Raw genomic sequence first — 16,299 nt, forward strand, 5'->3', positions numbered from 1 at the left:
TGGTGATGGCTGAAATTCGTCTCTTGTGTTTGTTCCATCAGACACACCTGCCTTCAGCTCTTCTGCACAGCCTAAATCCCTTTAGTGACCTGTGTCCAAACGGGGCGACATCTACACTGGGAGATTAAGAACAAGTTTAGTCAATGCTTCTACCTTTTTATCTGTATTTTCACCTCCAGTGGAACCTCATGGGGAAGATTTGGGCGCCTCCTGACTTCATCCTGCAGCTGTCTGCTCTGTACTGTTGACTTAGTTTTAAAGGGGCCTGAAACTCAGGATGGGAGCTTGGCAGAGTTGTTTATATAGGACCTCTGTATAGTGCTGGTGCTGTGCTGGTGCAGAAAGTGCTCATCAAATGGAGCAGCTTAAGTGATTACTGCCTCAGGTATTGCTAGTGATTTAGGCTAAAGTGTCTTATTTCTGTTGAAGAACAGAGGAACATTAATATATTCAAGTAAGGTATCTCAGCTAAGGGGTTAAACTTACTAAACTGTATTTGGACTGATGGAAGTACAGATGGGAGATTAGTGTCATCATGCCTGTGGTTGTAGCAATCATTAAAAGGGGTTTGCTTTGAAAACAGGAAAAAAAATGTTGAAACTGGGCTTTGCCTCAAACAAAAATCCCTCTGCTGCCTGGAGTTGGGAATCAGCTACTCAAAACCCAGCACTGCTGCCCCTTGGTCAGATTTAGTTTGTTGTTCTCATCTTCAAAAATGCTAATACCATTGGGAGTCAAGATGCATGTAAAGGAAAAAAAGGAAAATATAACACTTTCTCAGTTTGGTTGCTTAATGATTTTGATAGAATGCACGCGTATTTTACTATCTTGTATAATTTCATGCTGGTTTTAATTTTTGCTGATGGGTTGTTCACACGAGTAAAGTAGTTTGTATTTTTTGTAAATATGCCATTAGTCCCCTTTTCTTCCAAACAACAGAGAGGGACAGATATACTTTGGGGATTAGGCATTTTAAGTTTCTCGCATCCCTTGAGAGAGGTGCATCAATGTTCATGTTCAGATATGCTTTAAAAATTAAAAGTCTTTTAAAAGGCCAGTTAGCCTTTTCGTCTGCTACTGCAAGTTGAAATACTAATAAGTGACAATATTTCTCACTCTGAGAGCTTTCAAGCTTTCCAATTTGGTATGTAAAATTAAAATAAAATTCTGACTTTTCAAGCAATATTTTTAATATTTTTCTCTATGTTGAAAAAGTACTAAGCTGTCTTCCTCACATTCTGGCCTAATGGTTGATTTCAGTGAATTCAAGATTTTCAAGGTGGTGGTAAAATTCTTACTTTTCCGTCGCATTCTACCCCAAACCCACCCGAGTGAACAGATATCTTTCAAATGATTTTACGTGGTTTCTGTTAAGCCAATAGTGTAATATATTTAAAGTTTTTTAAACTCTTTTCAGCATGTAATACACAGAATTTTTCATTATTTGAGGGTTTAAGTACTTTATAACAAAAGCATGAGGTCGAGGTAATTACCTATGGTAGTAAGCATTGACAAGTAGTAATGCAAGAAATGTGTTGTTGCTGGATGCATTTGCTTTATTTGATAAAGAGCACCAACAGTAGTATTTACAGGAACTTGTTCTTTTTTTCTTCTTTTATAGGATGCGAGATGCTGCAAGAAAAATAGAAGAAAAGTATTTTTCTGATCTTTCAACGCTTGTTGAATTTCTTCCAGTTGAATGGAGATCGAAACTTACCCTCGATGGAGGTACATTACTTGGTTCTTTTGCTGCAGTCTGCAAAATTGTCCCCAGGAGTTCATGCTGTGTTCTATGCCCATGCCTTGTTTGGATTTTATCATTCTCCTGCATGTAACTAAAGTCTCTATTTTTTTCCCCCCCCCCAGACACTGTGGACTCCATTACTCCAGATAAAGTAAGAGGTTTAAGGGACATGCTGAACAGCAGTGCAATGGATATCATGTATTACACCAGTCCTCTTTATAGAGACGAAGTAAGTGTGGTTTTATGTCATTTTTACTAGAGCAGGGCAAAGAGGCTGAAACAAATTGGACTTAGGAGTGTAAGCAATGTTTCCTTCTGAGAGACCCTGCATGAAAAATACTAACACTTCACAAGTATGTAGTGGTCTTCTATAGTAATCAAAATACAGAATTTTAAGAGTGAGAGGAGTAAAGAAACAGCAAAATGTACAATCAGTGTAATTTATTTAGAGCAGAAATAACTATCTAAAATGGGTTTGTATCAGGAGCTTGGAAATGGGAGGGTATTTTACAGGGTTTTCTTGCAACTGTATATTCAGAGCAATGGGAGGCCATAAAGCTGAGATTCTTCTTACCTTTTGCAAAATCCGTGGACATTTGTTGCTTAATTTTTGTCAGTTCTGAACTCAGATGGGATGGCAGCATGTGCAAACATGCCTGAACCAGTTATAATGCACTTGTGTACTTGCCTTGCAGGAAAAACAAGATGACCCTCAAGTTTGTTAGGGGACTGTTTGTGTACTGAATGCTCCCATCTTACCTTGCCATGTCTGTGTAGGCGCATGTGTGCTTTTGTGTAGTTATAGAATGACCCCATTAATCATAGAATCATAGAATCGTAAGGGTTGGAAAGGACCTTAAGATCATCTAGTTCCAACCCCCCTGCCATGGGCAGGGACACCTTGCCCTAAACCACGTGGTCCAAGGCTCTGTCCAGCCTGGCCTTGAACACCGCCAGGGATGGAGCATCCACAACGTCCCTGGGCAACCCATTCCAGTGCTTCACCACCCTCACTGTAAAGAACTTCTTCCTTGTATCTAATCTAAACTTCCCCTGTTTAAGTTTGAACCCGTTACCCCTTGTCCTACCACTACAGTCCCTAAGGAAGAGTCCCTCCCCAGCATCCTTGTAGACCCCCTTCAGATACTGGAAGGCTGCTATGAGGTCACCATGCAGCCTTCTCTTCTCCAGGCTGAACAGCCCCAACTCTCTCAGCCTGTCTTCATACGGGAGGTGCTCCAGCCCTCTTATCATCCTCGTGGCCCTCCTCTGGACTCGCTCCAACAGCTCCATGTCCTTTTTATGTTGAGGACACCAGAACTGTACGCAGTACTCCAAGTGAGGTCTCACAAGAGCAGAGTAGAGGGGCAGGATCACCTCCTTCGACCTGCTGGTCATGCTTCTTTTGATGCAGCCCAGGATACGGTTGGCTTTCTGGGCTGCAAGTGCACACTGCCGGCTCATGTTAAGCTTCTCATCAACCAACACCCCCAAGTCCTTTTCTGCAGGGCTGCTCTGAATCTCTTCTCTGCCCAGCCTGTAGCAGTGCCTGGGATTGCCCCGACCCAGGTGTAGGACCTTACACTTGGCTTGGTTAAACTTCATAAGGTTGGCATCGGCCCACCTCACAAGCATGTCAAGGTCCCTCTGGATGGCATCTCTTCCCTCCAGTGTATCAACCGAACCACACAGCTTGGTGTCGTCGGCAAACTTGCTGAGGGCGCACTCCATCCCCCTGTCCATGTCGCTGACAAAGATGTTGAACAGGACCGGTCCCAACACCGATCCCTGAGGGACACCACTCGTTACAGGTTTCCAGCTGGACATCGAGCCATTTACCACAACTCTTTGCGTGCGGCCATCGAGCCAGTTCTTTATCCACCGAGTGGTCCATCTATCAAATTGATGTCTCTCCAACTTAGAGACAAGGATGTCATGCGGGACAGTGTCGAACGCTTTGCACAAGTCCAGGTAGATGACGTCAACTGCTCTGCCCCTGTCCATCAGTTCCGTGGCTCCATCATAGAAGGCCACCAAATTGGTCAGGCAGGATTTCCCCTTCGTGAAGCCATGTTGGCTGTCACCAATCACCTCGTTGTTTTTCATGTGCCTTAGCATGTTTTCCAGGAGAAACTGTTCCAAGATTTTGCCAGGCACAGAGGTGAGACTGACTGGTCTGTAGTTCCCCGGGTCTTCCACCTTCCCCTTCTTGAAAATGGGGGTTATATTACCCTTCTTCCAGTCATCGGGAACTTCACCTGACTGCCAGGATTTTTCGAATATGATGGACAGTGGCTTAGCAACTTCATTTGCCAGCTCCTTCAGGACCCGCAGATGGATTTCATCAGAGGGGAAAAGCCTTGAATAAATTGTAAAGTAGCCTGTAAGACACAGAATGGTTTGGGTTGGAAGGGACCTTTAAAATACATCTAGTTGAAGTCCCTTGCAATGAGCAGGGACATCTTCAACTAGATCGGGTTACTCCTAGCCCCATCCAACCTGACCTTGCATGTGCAGTGCATCACCTCAGTAGCATCCTTTGTCTTATCACACTGCGAAACCCCTGTGGGGATGTTGTAGGATTAGTTTCTACAGGAATTGCAGTTTTTTCTGTATTGACTACATTATGTATGGAGTAGTGGTAATCTTTTTGCAGCCTTGGTGCTCTGTGCATGGTTAGACTGGGGTAGGGAGAGAGAGACTTTCCAAGTTTATATGGGGATTTGATGCTACCTTTCATTTCAAACCTAAACTACCTAAGAACACTTCTTTTCCTGATAGCAGCAGTGGTGGTGAAATCACTACAAGCCTTTTAACATGGGCAGTAGGTATGTAAAAGGTGTGCCTCTCCTGTCGCTCAGTAATGGGAAGTTCATTGTTCAGGGCTCCTGGGTTCTCCACTGTGTATAGGGTTTCTCTGGCTGATGTGGAACTGAGGCCAGCAAGAACTGTCATGGCAAGTGATGAAAACTCCTGGCAGCTTTAAAATAGTTTTTTTTTTAATTATTATTTATTTATTTATTTATTTTAAAGCTGCATTAGAGGCTTGGCATGCTGTGGGCATCTTATGGGAAGCAGCTTAGTGAATGAAGTTCAAGTATGCTGGCCCACAATGCATGAACAATTAAATTCCTTGCTCAATAGAACAGTAGTTTTGCAGGTTTATCACCATCCCTCAGGTACAAGAATTGACAAATGGAATGAGTGTGTTGTGGCTGTGCTTAGATCTGATTACAAAAGACTAAGTTAATTTTTTCACCAAATCAAGTGAATTTTCTTGAAATGTTTGCAACAATACACACAAGTTAATCATACCTTCAGAGTGCACTGATAAACCTTGTAACTTTCTCAAAGCCAAGTTGTACAATCTGAATTGCAAGTATTTGTCCAAAAAATGAAAGTGCTATTTCAAACGAAGTGTTAAAACCTTGAAGAACAGGTTTCTAAAATGCATCTTTGTTATTGCAGTCATAATGTTTGGGATGGTTTTCTTGTTGTTCATTCAGCTACAGAGTTTGTGTTCTGCCAGTGAGTTGTCAGGGATGCGACTTCTTGTTTAATTCTGCTCACTTGGTTAGGAGTTGTGTAAAGTTTTTTCACCTCTTATTTTGCCTTTACCTGCAGAAAGGAGACTTGTTTTGGTCTGGAGTTTGTTTTGGGTTGGGTTTTTTTTGTTACTCTTCCTTATCCCATTTTATATTGTGTGACCTAACTTTGCAGAGTTTAAATGCAACTGTATCAAACTGAGCATTCTTCTGGAAAAAGTTGGGGTTTTTTCCCATGTTCAGTGTCGCACTTTGCTCTGAGTGCTCATTCCAGCGTGGAAATGAACCTTGTAACCTTGTCTTCAAGTATTCGCATAATCACGTGTCCTTAGAATTAGTATTCCTGCTTGCCACTTCATTGTGCCAACACAATTCTTTGTATGCTGTGGGCACTCCTAACACTTTCCATCCAGAAATTCTGAAAGTATCTCAAAAAGAGCTAATTAAACTTTGCTGTGCCCTTGTGAAATAAATTGAGCAATGCCATGAGTTCAACCTAGAGAAGAGTAAAGCCGCTATTCATCTGACAGCACTCAACAGTACTTTGATATGAATTTTCTTTCTACTTCCAAGGATTTTCCCCACATCTGGAAGTAACATAACTGCCACTTTAAAGCTTTTGACCACTCTTTAAACAACTCACTGAGGTATTTGCAAGTGGGTAAGCGCTATCTTCTTTCAAGGGGAAAGAAGCCTTGTCGTATTGGCTTTCACATGCGAGGGCAGAGAACTGTTTCAGATGCAGCTGAATTGCTCTGCTGTTACAGGAGCATGGGGGATGACCTCCTCTCTGATTTCAAGTATTGTTTCTTCTGCAGCATGGTAGAATATCCAAAAGGTGCCTCTGATTTCTGACATGTAATGTGATAGCAGGCAGGTATTAATAATTCAGTGCAGCCCTATGAACATAGCAGTCTGGTCTCAGAGTTCACTTTCAAGGATGCCTGCAGCTAAAAGATTCAGCTGTGGCATTTGTGTTGGCTGCAGGTGAACTGTGCAGTGCAGGTCCTCATCTGTACAGTGGTCCACAGACTGTCCTGAATCCCTCTTTAAACATTATACAGATAATCAGGAAGAGCAATAAATTGGTATCTTAATGCACACATGCCTATTTCTAAATGAACAATCATTTCACATTTTAATTCTGACCTTGCTAGTGCCATCTATGGTAACGTGATCTTGGGTTTTCATGTCTTCAGTGGGTGACTTTGTTTCACATCTCTGTCACTGAAGCTTCCTATTTCTTTAATAACAAATAGCTGTTACAGAGATTTAAAAGACTAATCCATGTATAGTAAATTTAGTGTTGTCACCGTCATTAGTAAATACTAAATTTAGTGTGTCACTGTTATTATATCCAGTGCTATATCCAAGTGCTTATTTTACTGATCTTCACTGTATTTACGTGCAGGCTGATTGTAATTCTGTAAATTATTGATATATGTCTTGGCAGGAAATGCCTTTAGTACAGGATAAATATTATTTACATCCATCATCCCAAGATCATGGAACATTTAGCACCACTTCTGAAAAGCAGGAAAATGTGGTAGGTACCACCAGTTGAGGAAAGGCAACAAAGAAGCCAGGGTCTGGGATGTGGTGGCTGTGGGCTTGGTGTTGGAAGGACATTACAGGCTGTAGGAGGCCACAGGAATGCAGTGTGATGCAACCAACATAGCATTGCTCCCTTGGACAGACTTCAATTGAAATGGCTTGATGGTTTGCTATTATGGATATTAAAAAGGAGAACTGATGACTATACTCTTGAAATGCAGACATATTAATTTTTTCTAGAGCTTTCATCATCTGTCTTTGATAATGAGGTTTTGCAACGGAAATGTCCTGCTCTTATGCACACCTTTCAGCAATAAAAGGCAACTGTTTTATGTGTGTTTGAAAATGAGAGGGATGTGAGGCAGGAAATTTTTACCTGAAGACTATCTTAACACTGGTTTTGCTTATTCTGTTGAGCCTAATAGTCAAGGAGCTGCTTGGCAGCACTTTCATGGCTGGTTTAATTTATTTGATTGTCCTTGAATGTATTCTCAGTTATAAAGTTATGGGTTACTGGTTCTCTCTGAACTTAAACTTAGTCTTGAATGTCATGACTTGGTTGGAAGTGGGTTAGACTCAGCTTTTCTACAGCAAGAGGAGTACTGAGAGAGACTCAGGTCTGGGCAGATCCTCAGATCCTTTTCTGTAATGTCACTAAGACACGCAGGCATTCCTGTCTGTTCAGACAGCTAAGTTCTGGCCTCTCCGTCTGTTGTTGTGACACTCTTCTGGTATCCATCAGTGATGCCGTCAGGGAACGCGACGCCTGTTGTATTCTAGAGGGTTAACAGTCTTACCATTTCTGCATTGTGTTGGCATGTTCTCCTGGTTCACGTAAGGAAACACTCCTTGTCTTTGCTTTCATGATCCTTTACAATCCATCCTTGAGCTGCAGCTTTTTCACTGGTTTTAAGGACCTCGTTCTACCTCCAGTTGGCTCACACACCTTCTTATTGCCTGCTTGCTGAATTTCAAGTGAGTTTGTACTTTCTCCTGAAGTTTTCTTGACATTTGGAGGGAGTCACTTGCAAAAAACTGAGAGTTCCTCAGATCTCCTTAAAATTCCTTTCCCATAAAGCCTACCAAAACAGTCACACTATTCAAGCTGGAGGGATCACAGAGGTCAAGTTGTCTGCACTCCCTTTTCATATGTAGCTGCCTGTTATTTTTTTTTTTCCTCTTGGACTTCAAGCTGTCCAGTGGGTGAGGGCCCTGTAGAGACAGCAGAGAGAAAGGACCTCTGAATGTTACAGGAAGGGCATGGTCAGAGCTGAGAGCACTCTAAGAAGAGGACAATCAGCATAGCCCAACAGGAGAGTAAGTGTTTTTGTTGGCTTTGACAGATCAAAGAAGTTGGGATGGCAGTGCTATATCCAAGTCTTGGCAGCAAGCGGGTCATTGAGGATTTGAGCAAGAGCAGTGCAAGCTCTGTGTTACTTCTGTGCTTAAGGTGCCAGCAGAGGCTTTGTACTCCTTCTTTTCTTGAAAAACCTCATTTCCTGGATATTGAGGAGAAAATGTTATTCTTCTACCCTGGTATGTTTGGTGTGCACTGAAAAGCCCCTTCGAACCCAGTAATCTGCCCACCAGAACGAGTGGGGGGTGAAGTTCTTCCTCCTGCCTGTGTCATGGTTTAGACTCAGCCAGTAACTCAGCACCATGCAGCCATTCACTCACTCCCCCTTCCCCACCTCCTGGTGGGATGGGGAGGAGAATTGAAAGAATGTAAAGCCCCCCAGGTTGAGATAAGAACAGTTTAATAACTAAAATAAAGTAAAATATAGTGATAATAGAAAGAATACGAACAATAATAACAATAATAATAGTAGGAAACAGCAAGAGAAGAAATCACAAGTGATGCACAATACAATTGCTCACCACCCACTGACTGATACCAGGCCTGACCTGAGCAGCGATCTGTCCCTTCTGGGTAGCTCCCCTCAGTTTATATACTGGGCATGACGTGCTGTGGTATGGAATACCCCTTTGGCTAGTTTGGGTCACATGTCCTGTCTCTGCTTCCTCCCGGCTTCTTGCGCCCTTTCTTACTGGCAGAGCATGAGAGACTGAAAAGTCCTTGATCAGGCTACTTGGCAACAACTAAAACATCGGTGTGTTAGCAGCATTGTTCTCAGACTGAAGCCAAAACACAGCACTGCACCAGCTACTAGGCAGAAAATTAACTGTTACAGCTGAAACCAGGACAGCCTGAAACTCCTTGGTGTGGGTCCAGGAGGTGTCTGTTTGTCCACCATGCACAAAACCAACTTCCCTTCTTTTTGCAAGAAAACAGGCATGCTTATTTATGATGGTGTATTGCAAGGCTGCTTTTGCATCAGAGGAGGAATGAACATCTGTTTTGTATGCTGGTGCCAGGGATTGAGAGGTTTGTTTTTTCCCAGCTCAACACAGAATGCTGTTAAAGTTCCGCACAAAAGGGTTTCAGCTGAGAGAGACAGCAGATGTTTATGTTTCACTGCGTACACAATTACTTGCTCCCCATTATGATCCAGCAGTTCAGGCTTACGCACTACCAAAGAGGTGGTTAAAGACATGATCTTTCTGCTCTCATTATTAGCCTTGCCGCAGCTCCTTCTGCCTCAGGTGACAGTGGCATGTCTCATCTGATTCAGACTCTCATCTTGTCCTTTGAAAACACATGCCCTTGCCACCAGGATTCCTGAATGGGTGGAACAGATGAGCTGTTATTCTTTGACTTCTTGGAAGCCATATGCCAAGCAGGCATTCAGCTGGAAAACATAGAGGATTTTTAGCCTGATCAAGTCCAACAGCCTGTTTCTTGGTCAGCAGTCTGGTTTTTGGCTTCCCGTGAAATTGCACGGCTGTCATGGTGGCTCTCCATGAATGTGCAGAAAGACTTTCCTTACTCTGCCTTTAATTTGGTTTGTGAAGGGCATAGAGCATTTAACCTCAGTTTGTCAGAGTATAAACTGATGACTTCTGAGCAACTTAATCCTGTGGTCTTGAGTTTCCTGCATGGCAAAACTTCAGCTGATAAAGGGAGCTTCAGGCAACTAGTAGGCTAGTAATCAGTCTCTTTTTCATGAAGCAGAAATGAAACACAATCCCAGAAGAGCTTCACAGGAGAACAGCTGAGTTGTCCGGTGGCATTTTTTCTCCATTCCTCCCATTTTGCTGAGGTCTTTGACTGCTGGAAATCAAGTCTCTCCCTTGCCCTTTGAGACCAGTGTAGAACATACAGGGGGCACGTCCAGGTCTCGGATGCTGCTATGTCAGTCTGTATCACAGCCTGTCTGGAGTGTCTGTGGCTTGAGCAGGTCTGAAAATTCGATAGTACATAAGGGCTCTCTCCCCAGCCTGAGCATTGTGGGGTGCTTCATGTGCCTGATTATGACTTGCCATAAAATCATTCTCAGAAATGTGGTTGCATTAAAGGCTTCAGTAAAGTCCTGCTTTATTTGTATTTCATTTTCTCTGGGTATCTATGAGTGTTTGCAGTCATGTATCTGTAAGGCTTGTAGCATTTTAATCATCCACAAAACTTTTGTACTGAAACAGTTGGTCTGCAAAAAGTGCTTAGGGAATTTTTCCCTAAAAATCAGAACAGGGAAAAGGGACTTTTCTAGGAAAGAAAATAAGATCCCTGGAAGGTACTCTAAGGCAAAGATTTTACTTTTCTTTGAAATATTGCTGTTTCCTCAGGCTGATGGTAAACTAATGCTGTGGTAGAAAGGTCAACTGGGAGAAAGGGATTTGATATGGCTGGTTTTTGAAGAAATACGAAGTGTTCCCTTTGCTATGGTGGTTTGGTCTGTTCAGTAACAAACACGTAAGCTTGCCGTGTTTTACTGGTCCTTCTGGAAGAGCTGAGTGTAATGAAGCAGAGCAGAGCAGCCAGCAGGTTAGCACTCAGAGCAGCAAGCAGGGTTTGTGGGAGCAGCTGTGCAGGGGAAAACCAACCTACTCAGCCTCCTGCTGCTACATTTATTCTTTCATGAGATATTTGAGCTTGCTTAGTCTGTTGGAGAAGCCTTAGGAGATGGTGATATGGGTTGGGAAGAAACTCAAGGAAACTTTACCCTTTTTGTCTGGAAAAGACCTGCTTGGGGAGCTGCCAAAGACCAGCACTGTTGTGAGGGCTGGAGACATGGCTCTGGACGTTCAGCACTACTGGTCCCCAAAATAAGGTGGCAGCCTGGAGGGAGGAGGCAAGAGATGGCGAGATAGAGAGGGGTCTGGTCATGTTGCATTCCTTTCTGGAACGCTGTTCCACTTTTTTTTTCCTGGATGATTCCTGCTTTCCTGTTTTCCAGCAGAAACAGCAGGTGCTTCCTAATGACAGTAATAGACCCCATGGACCTGCAGGCAGTTATATACTGCTTAACCGAATAATTTTTTAGCTGGGACTTAAAATGAGTATGCTTTTCTTTTCCTTTTTTTTTTTTTTTTTCTTTTTCCTTACTCTATACCAAAATGTTCAGTTTCTAATCTTGGTACTGATGCAGAACTGTTGGCAAGATAGATACATCCTTAAGTACTCACTGCAGGTGGAGGGCTTCTCTTTCTCTCGTAGCAGCAAACCAGACCATTCATGGTGCCTGAAAATCTGGAGGCTTTATTACTGCAGACCTTCTACTCTACAATTAAGTTAGATAACCAATGATTTAGAGTTTTAAACCAATCTCGATCAGATGATTTAGTTGAGTTAAATGCTTGGACTCTGGTTTGCAGACTTCGAAATATGCAGCTATTTGGAAATTCATGCACAGTTTCTTAGTTGCTGTCTCAGTAACAGCATGTTTTTAAGGACCAGGACAGTTAAAAAATAGGGTTGGGCTATCCAGAATATTCTGTCCTATGCCCCCTGATTGCAAGAGAAACAAGACCTTTGTAATGAAATGCCATGATGCCAGAAGATTACATAACCTGCGCTGTGCCTATGGGCTGTGGATGATATCTTCCTAGAAGATATCTGCTTTTCCAGGGAAATAGGCTACAGGGCTGTTGAGCAAGTTGTGAAGGACATTGGCAGTGATATCTTTTATGCAGCAAGAAGCAGAGAGAAGTAGATGACTAGTCGTGCATCTTTTCCCACCAGAGAAAATATTTGAGGGCACTGGGATATATTAATATGGGGTTTTTTTCCAAACCAGATGGTATTACTCATCTCCCTGATGTACTGACAGATGCTGGAAGCCATGATGAGTCCAGGAGTAGTTTGCTTGGCTTTTTTTTACACTGCTGACTCTGAAGCCTGTCCATCCAGAGTACCCACTGTGTGGCTGGGGTCCCACGCTCTATGGTGGATATCAGCATTCTCTTGTTTCACTGAGCTCCTGGCAGGAATCCCAAAACCCTTTGATTTCAACAGATCCCTGCTATTTTGTTCAAGGTTTTAATCAAGACCTTTTTAAATGTAGAAAATGCCAGCCAACCAAAGCTAGTTCTGATTTCTATTTTCAGTTCCAACTGCGCATGTGTTCATGTGTGAAAGTAGTAGCCAAAGTCTGTATAGAGCCAAGTGCAAGAATAGGCAGCATCACAGTCAAAAATACTTGAAAATGGGTATTCTGATACTTGTTTCTCTAAGCTGTTGCGAGGCTTTGTTAATCATTTCACAGTGCTTTAGGCACAGGGTTTGATGTGTGGATTCTCACTCAGTAAAATGTGTATCAAACACTGACAGTCTGTGCCATTCATATTTATATTCACTAATGATTCAGGGTCTTGAAAAATCATGTTCAAATTACATGTTCTGGAGCTTTAATTTCCTGTTGCTAACAAGGGAGTGATTTGCAATTTCTTGTTTGTCCTCTGTGCCATAGCCTGGAAGCATTGCTCAGCTACTGTGTGGAGTTTCACAAGCAAAGTGGCCTTTTTCATATTGTCTAGATCCTAAATCTGATGTTTTCCAACATTTCTCTCTAAAATATGCTTTCTATGAATCTGGTCATTTTCATGCGTATGTACCCTAGATGCAGGATTTGAAGCAGATAAGCCTCTCAGAGACTTAATCAACATAGGACCAATATATTTTTGTTGCAGCAGTACTATAGGATTAGTCTATGATGTTTGAGAACCATGTTGCATTCCTGGTTTTTGCCCCAAACATCTCCTAGAAGCCTACAGCCAGAAAATTGTTTTCTTAGCATTGTTTATAGCAAATGTTTAAATTACGGATCTATGTGTCTCATTTGTGCCTTTTCTCCTCCGGTATCTTCCTTTTGCCTGAGATGAAGCTTTTTATTCTTCAGCAGCATAATTTCATTCTAATTCTTTTGGAAGAAATTACATATGTGCAGTATGGTAGGAGGGAAGGTAGGATAGAAAGCTACATTTCCTTGTAGCCAAGCAGTGGGAAGAATAATGAAAGACTTGATGAGCTCAAGTATGCTTCACAGAGATCTAAAAGCAATTTGAGGATATTTTCCCAGAGCCCATTTAGCCTGTCAGTGTAGTATCTGTACGTATTCATTTTAGTGGATTTATCTTCCCAGCCCCCTACACTGAAGTAGGAATTCTGTTGCTCGCATTGATAAATGGAGAAAAGCTAGTATGACTTGTCTAGGGTTATGTGCCAAGTTTGTGGCAGAGATGTGAGCTGATTCCAGATCATGTGTGGCTCAGGCTCCTTCCAGCCTTCTTAGGTTAAAAAAGGAGATGAATTTCTGACATGGGAGAAACATTCAGTGCTCTGAAAAGGTAGGGAAACTGGGGGAGAAACAAGCAAGAAGGGAAATACACCTGTGTTAATAGTCACTGTTGTGCTAATTGAATGCTACTGAAAGCCAAGTACCTTGCTATTGCTCACCTTAGAGAATACTGTGAAGTACTTTAAGCACAGATGTCATTTGTTTAAGGGTTTATCTCAATTTAACGCTTTGGACTGTGTAGTGTAGCAATTCTAAGGTCACTAATTGTCATGTGTGGTGGTTGCTGCTGAGTCTGGAGGGGAGAGTTGAACCACAGGAGCCAGTGACAGCCAACCAAGCTGTTGCTACTCACCATAGGATTTTGCTCATCTCCCCAGCCTAAGTGAACGGACCATCAACCTTATCCTAGATGCATGTTCAAGAAGTTGGTCGCTGTAGTACATGAACATATATGAACAGGAGTAATAAGATGTTGATATTAAAATTTCTTTCCTTATCTTCTTGAAACAGCTGGTGAAAGGGTTGCAGCAGGAGCTGAACCGGCTATACACACTCTTCTGTGCCCGGAATCCAGAGTTTGAGGAGAAAGGAGGGAAAGTCTCAATTGTGTCCCACTCGCTGGGCTGTGTCATCACCTACGACATCATGACTGGCTGGAACCCCGTCAGGTTTTATGAACACTTGCTGCAGAAGGAAGAGGAGGAGCTTCAAGACCGCTGGATGAGCTATGAGGAGCAACATTTACTTGAAGAACTTCACATAACTAAAAACCGGTAATGCATCCACTTCTAATTGTTAAAGGAGAAAACCACATCCCCAGATGATGCCCTTTGAGTGTTTGCAAGAACCCACCATGCTTGTTACCTTTTGCGGCTGATGTTCTTCTGCTGGTGCTGAATGGCAATGATAAATGCTAAACAGAGGATCGAGCAGGCAGAGAGAGCTGGTACTAATAGGAGCTCTGAAGCCACATGGGACTGTATCAGAACCAAGCAACTAGCTACTGCTCACTGGCCAGATGCACTGGGAGCAGATCATAGCCAGGAAGAAAGGAGAAGGTCAGGTTATTAGCCCTCCAGATACTTGAGGGGAAACACAACAAAGTAGCTTGCAAGTGAGCAGTGAGCTGTAATACTGAGCTGAACCTGAGCAGTGAATTCCCAAGTTTCTAGGGGAAAATAAGAAGTTTTCTCGTAGGGTCAGCTTGGAAATTGAGCTCCACCAGCTAGATACAGATATTGTAATTGTTGTAATTGAGCTTACAGGGTTGCTACTCCATTGCGGTTCATTTACTAGCTGCTTCCTGCTGTCATATAGAAATGCTTGTGCTGTTTGGAGCACAAAGCAGCACTGTCCAGTGTGACAAACAGGATCTCAGTTTCAGTGCCTTGCAAGTTTTAGTACGGATTCTCAGTGTTAGGGGACCTTGCAGATCATCATGGTATCTCCGCAGTGTTAAGGTGACGTCCCCGTCCTGACTTGGGTATTGAGGTGCTAATGAGACACCCATAGGTAGAGAATCTAACAATAGTGACTTGAGATTCAATGTTTCAAGTAGGAGGTGAGGATAAATCATGATCACAGTTCTTTTTTATTCCTTCTTGAAAACTATCTTAGTATTGGTGGTATTTTGGAAGCATTAATATAGCATCAAATCTCCTGCTGTGCTGGAAATCACTATGTGGTAATTGGGGATTGGTACAGGACATCTCTGTCAGCTGCAAGGCTGGATAAAGTGCAATATTCCTGAGAGAAGTGAAGTAAGAAACCCAATGAAGTTGTCCAGTGGTAAGATGACCCTTCAGGCATATCACTAGCATATGAGCAGTGGAAAATTAGTATTTTCACGCTCATGCTCCAGCTCATTAGGGAAGTGCTTCAGGTTGCATCTGCAGTAGTACAAGTATTATTTGATACTGGCACTTCTGTATGTATAGTTGCTCTCTGTTTTGTGAGCCATCTTAGTGCAATTCGGTCTGAAATGATAGAATATATATCATTGACTTTCTGTAACTTCTGAATTTCTAGTGTTGTATGGTTGGCAAACACATAGTGGATTTCTGGGTATGCTTATGTCTAAGTAGAGCGTGTCGTAGCATGTATAAATAGTCTACACTGTAGAATAACATACAGCATGTGAAATGTATTGTAAACCTCTGACAACAGTTCACAAGAGTCAAGAATTCTGCATGCCTTCTTATTTAAGACTGATTCGTGTTTGTTAAAGCATACAAATGTTTTTGAAAGTACTGGGAAGTCTTTGGGAAGTTTCAGCTCCAGACTTGCTTCTTTCTAATCAGATGACAGAGGTTAAGTTTAGTGTAATTGTTTACATAATGCTTTTGTGGAACTTGAGGAAATGGTGTTTTCCTGCTCTGAAGAGGGCATAATGTTCTAGTGCTGGGACTGGGGACAGTTTTGTCAGACCATATGAATGTTTTATATTGTAGCTGCTTTTTAAATTCAGGCAAAGTAGAACAACAGGTGAACAACCTTTTTTAATGATAGTTGAAAGGGTAGGACACTATCCTCCAGATACTCCACCGCAGTACAGAACTCCATAATGCTTGGGCCATGGAGTTTCCTGCAGCTTTGTTTGGGGGGGGGGCGGGGGGAAGGCAAAGAAAAAATAACAAAAAAAAAAAAAAGAAAACAGTGATTTAGCTGCAAAACCACCAAGGAAACAGGAGGTGAGTCACCTACTCCTGAGGAAGGAGGGTGGGCAGATGCTTGGTGTGGTCAACAAGGAAATGGTCATGTCTTGATTGATTCCTTCTGTGGTCAGAGAAACAGGATTTCACATACATTGGTTTTTAATCAG

The 16,299-nt window shown here is 42.5% G+C and overlaps 1 protein-coding gene across 4 annotated transcripts in view; it reads left to right on the forward strand.

The window, feature by feature from the left end:
* The window catches only part of DDHD1 (DDHD domain containing 1), a 70,394-nt gene that overhangs the window by 38,826 nt on the left and 15,269 nt on the right, over positions 1–16,299 (forward strand). For all 4 annotated transcript variants that reach the window (XR_003991097.1, XR_003991098.1, XM_030484046.1 and 1 more), the window contains 3 exons: positions 1,622–1,728; positions 1,867–1,973; positions 13,989–14,251. Coding sequence is in view for 2 of the 4 variants with exons in the window: in XM_030484046.1 (XP_030339906.1) it covers positions 1,622–1,728; positions 1,867–1,973; positions 13,989–14,251 (477 nt within the window). In the remaining 2 variants the exon portion in view is untranslated. The remainder of the gene's footprint in view (positions 1–1,621; positions 1,729–1,866; positions 1,974–13,988; positions 14,252–16,299) is intronic.

This window comes from Strigops habroptila, chromosome 4, assembly GCF_004027225.2.
Source record: "Strigops habroptila isolate Jane chromosome 4, bStrHab1.2.pri, whole genome shotgun sequence".
Classification (NCBI taxonomy): domain Eukaryota; kingdom Metazoa; phylum Chordata; class Aves; order Psittaciformes; family Psittacidae; genus Strigops; species Strigops habroptila.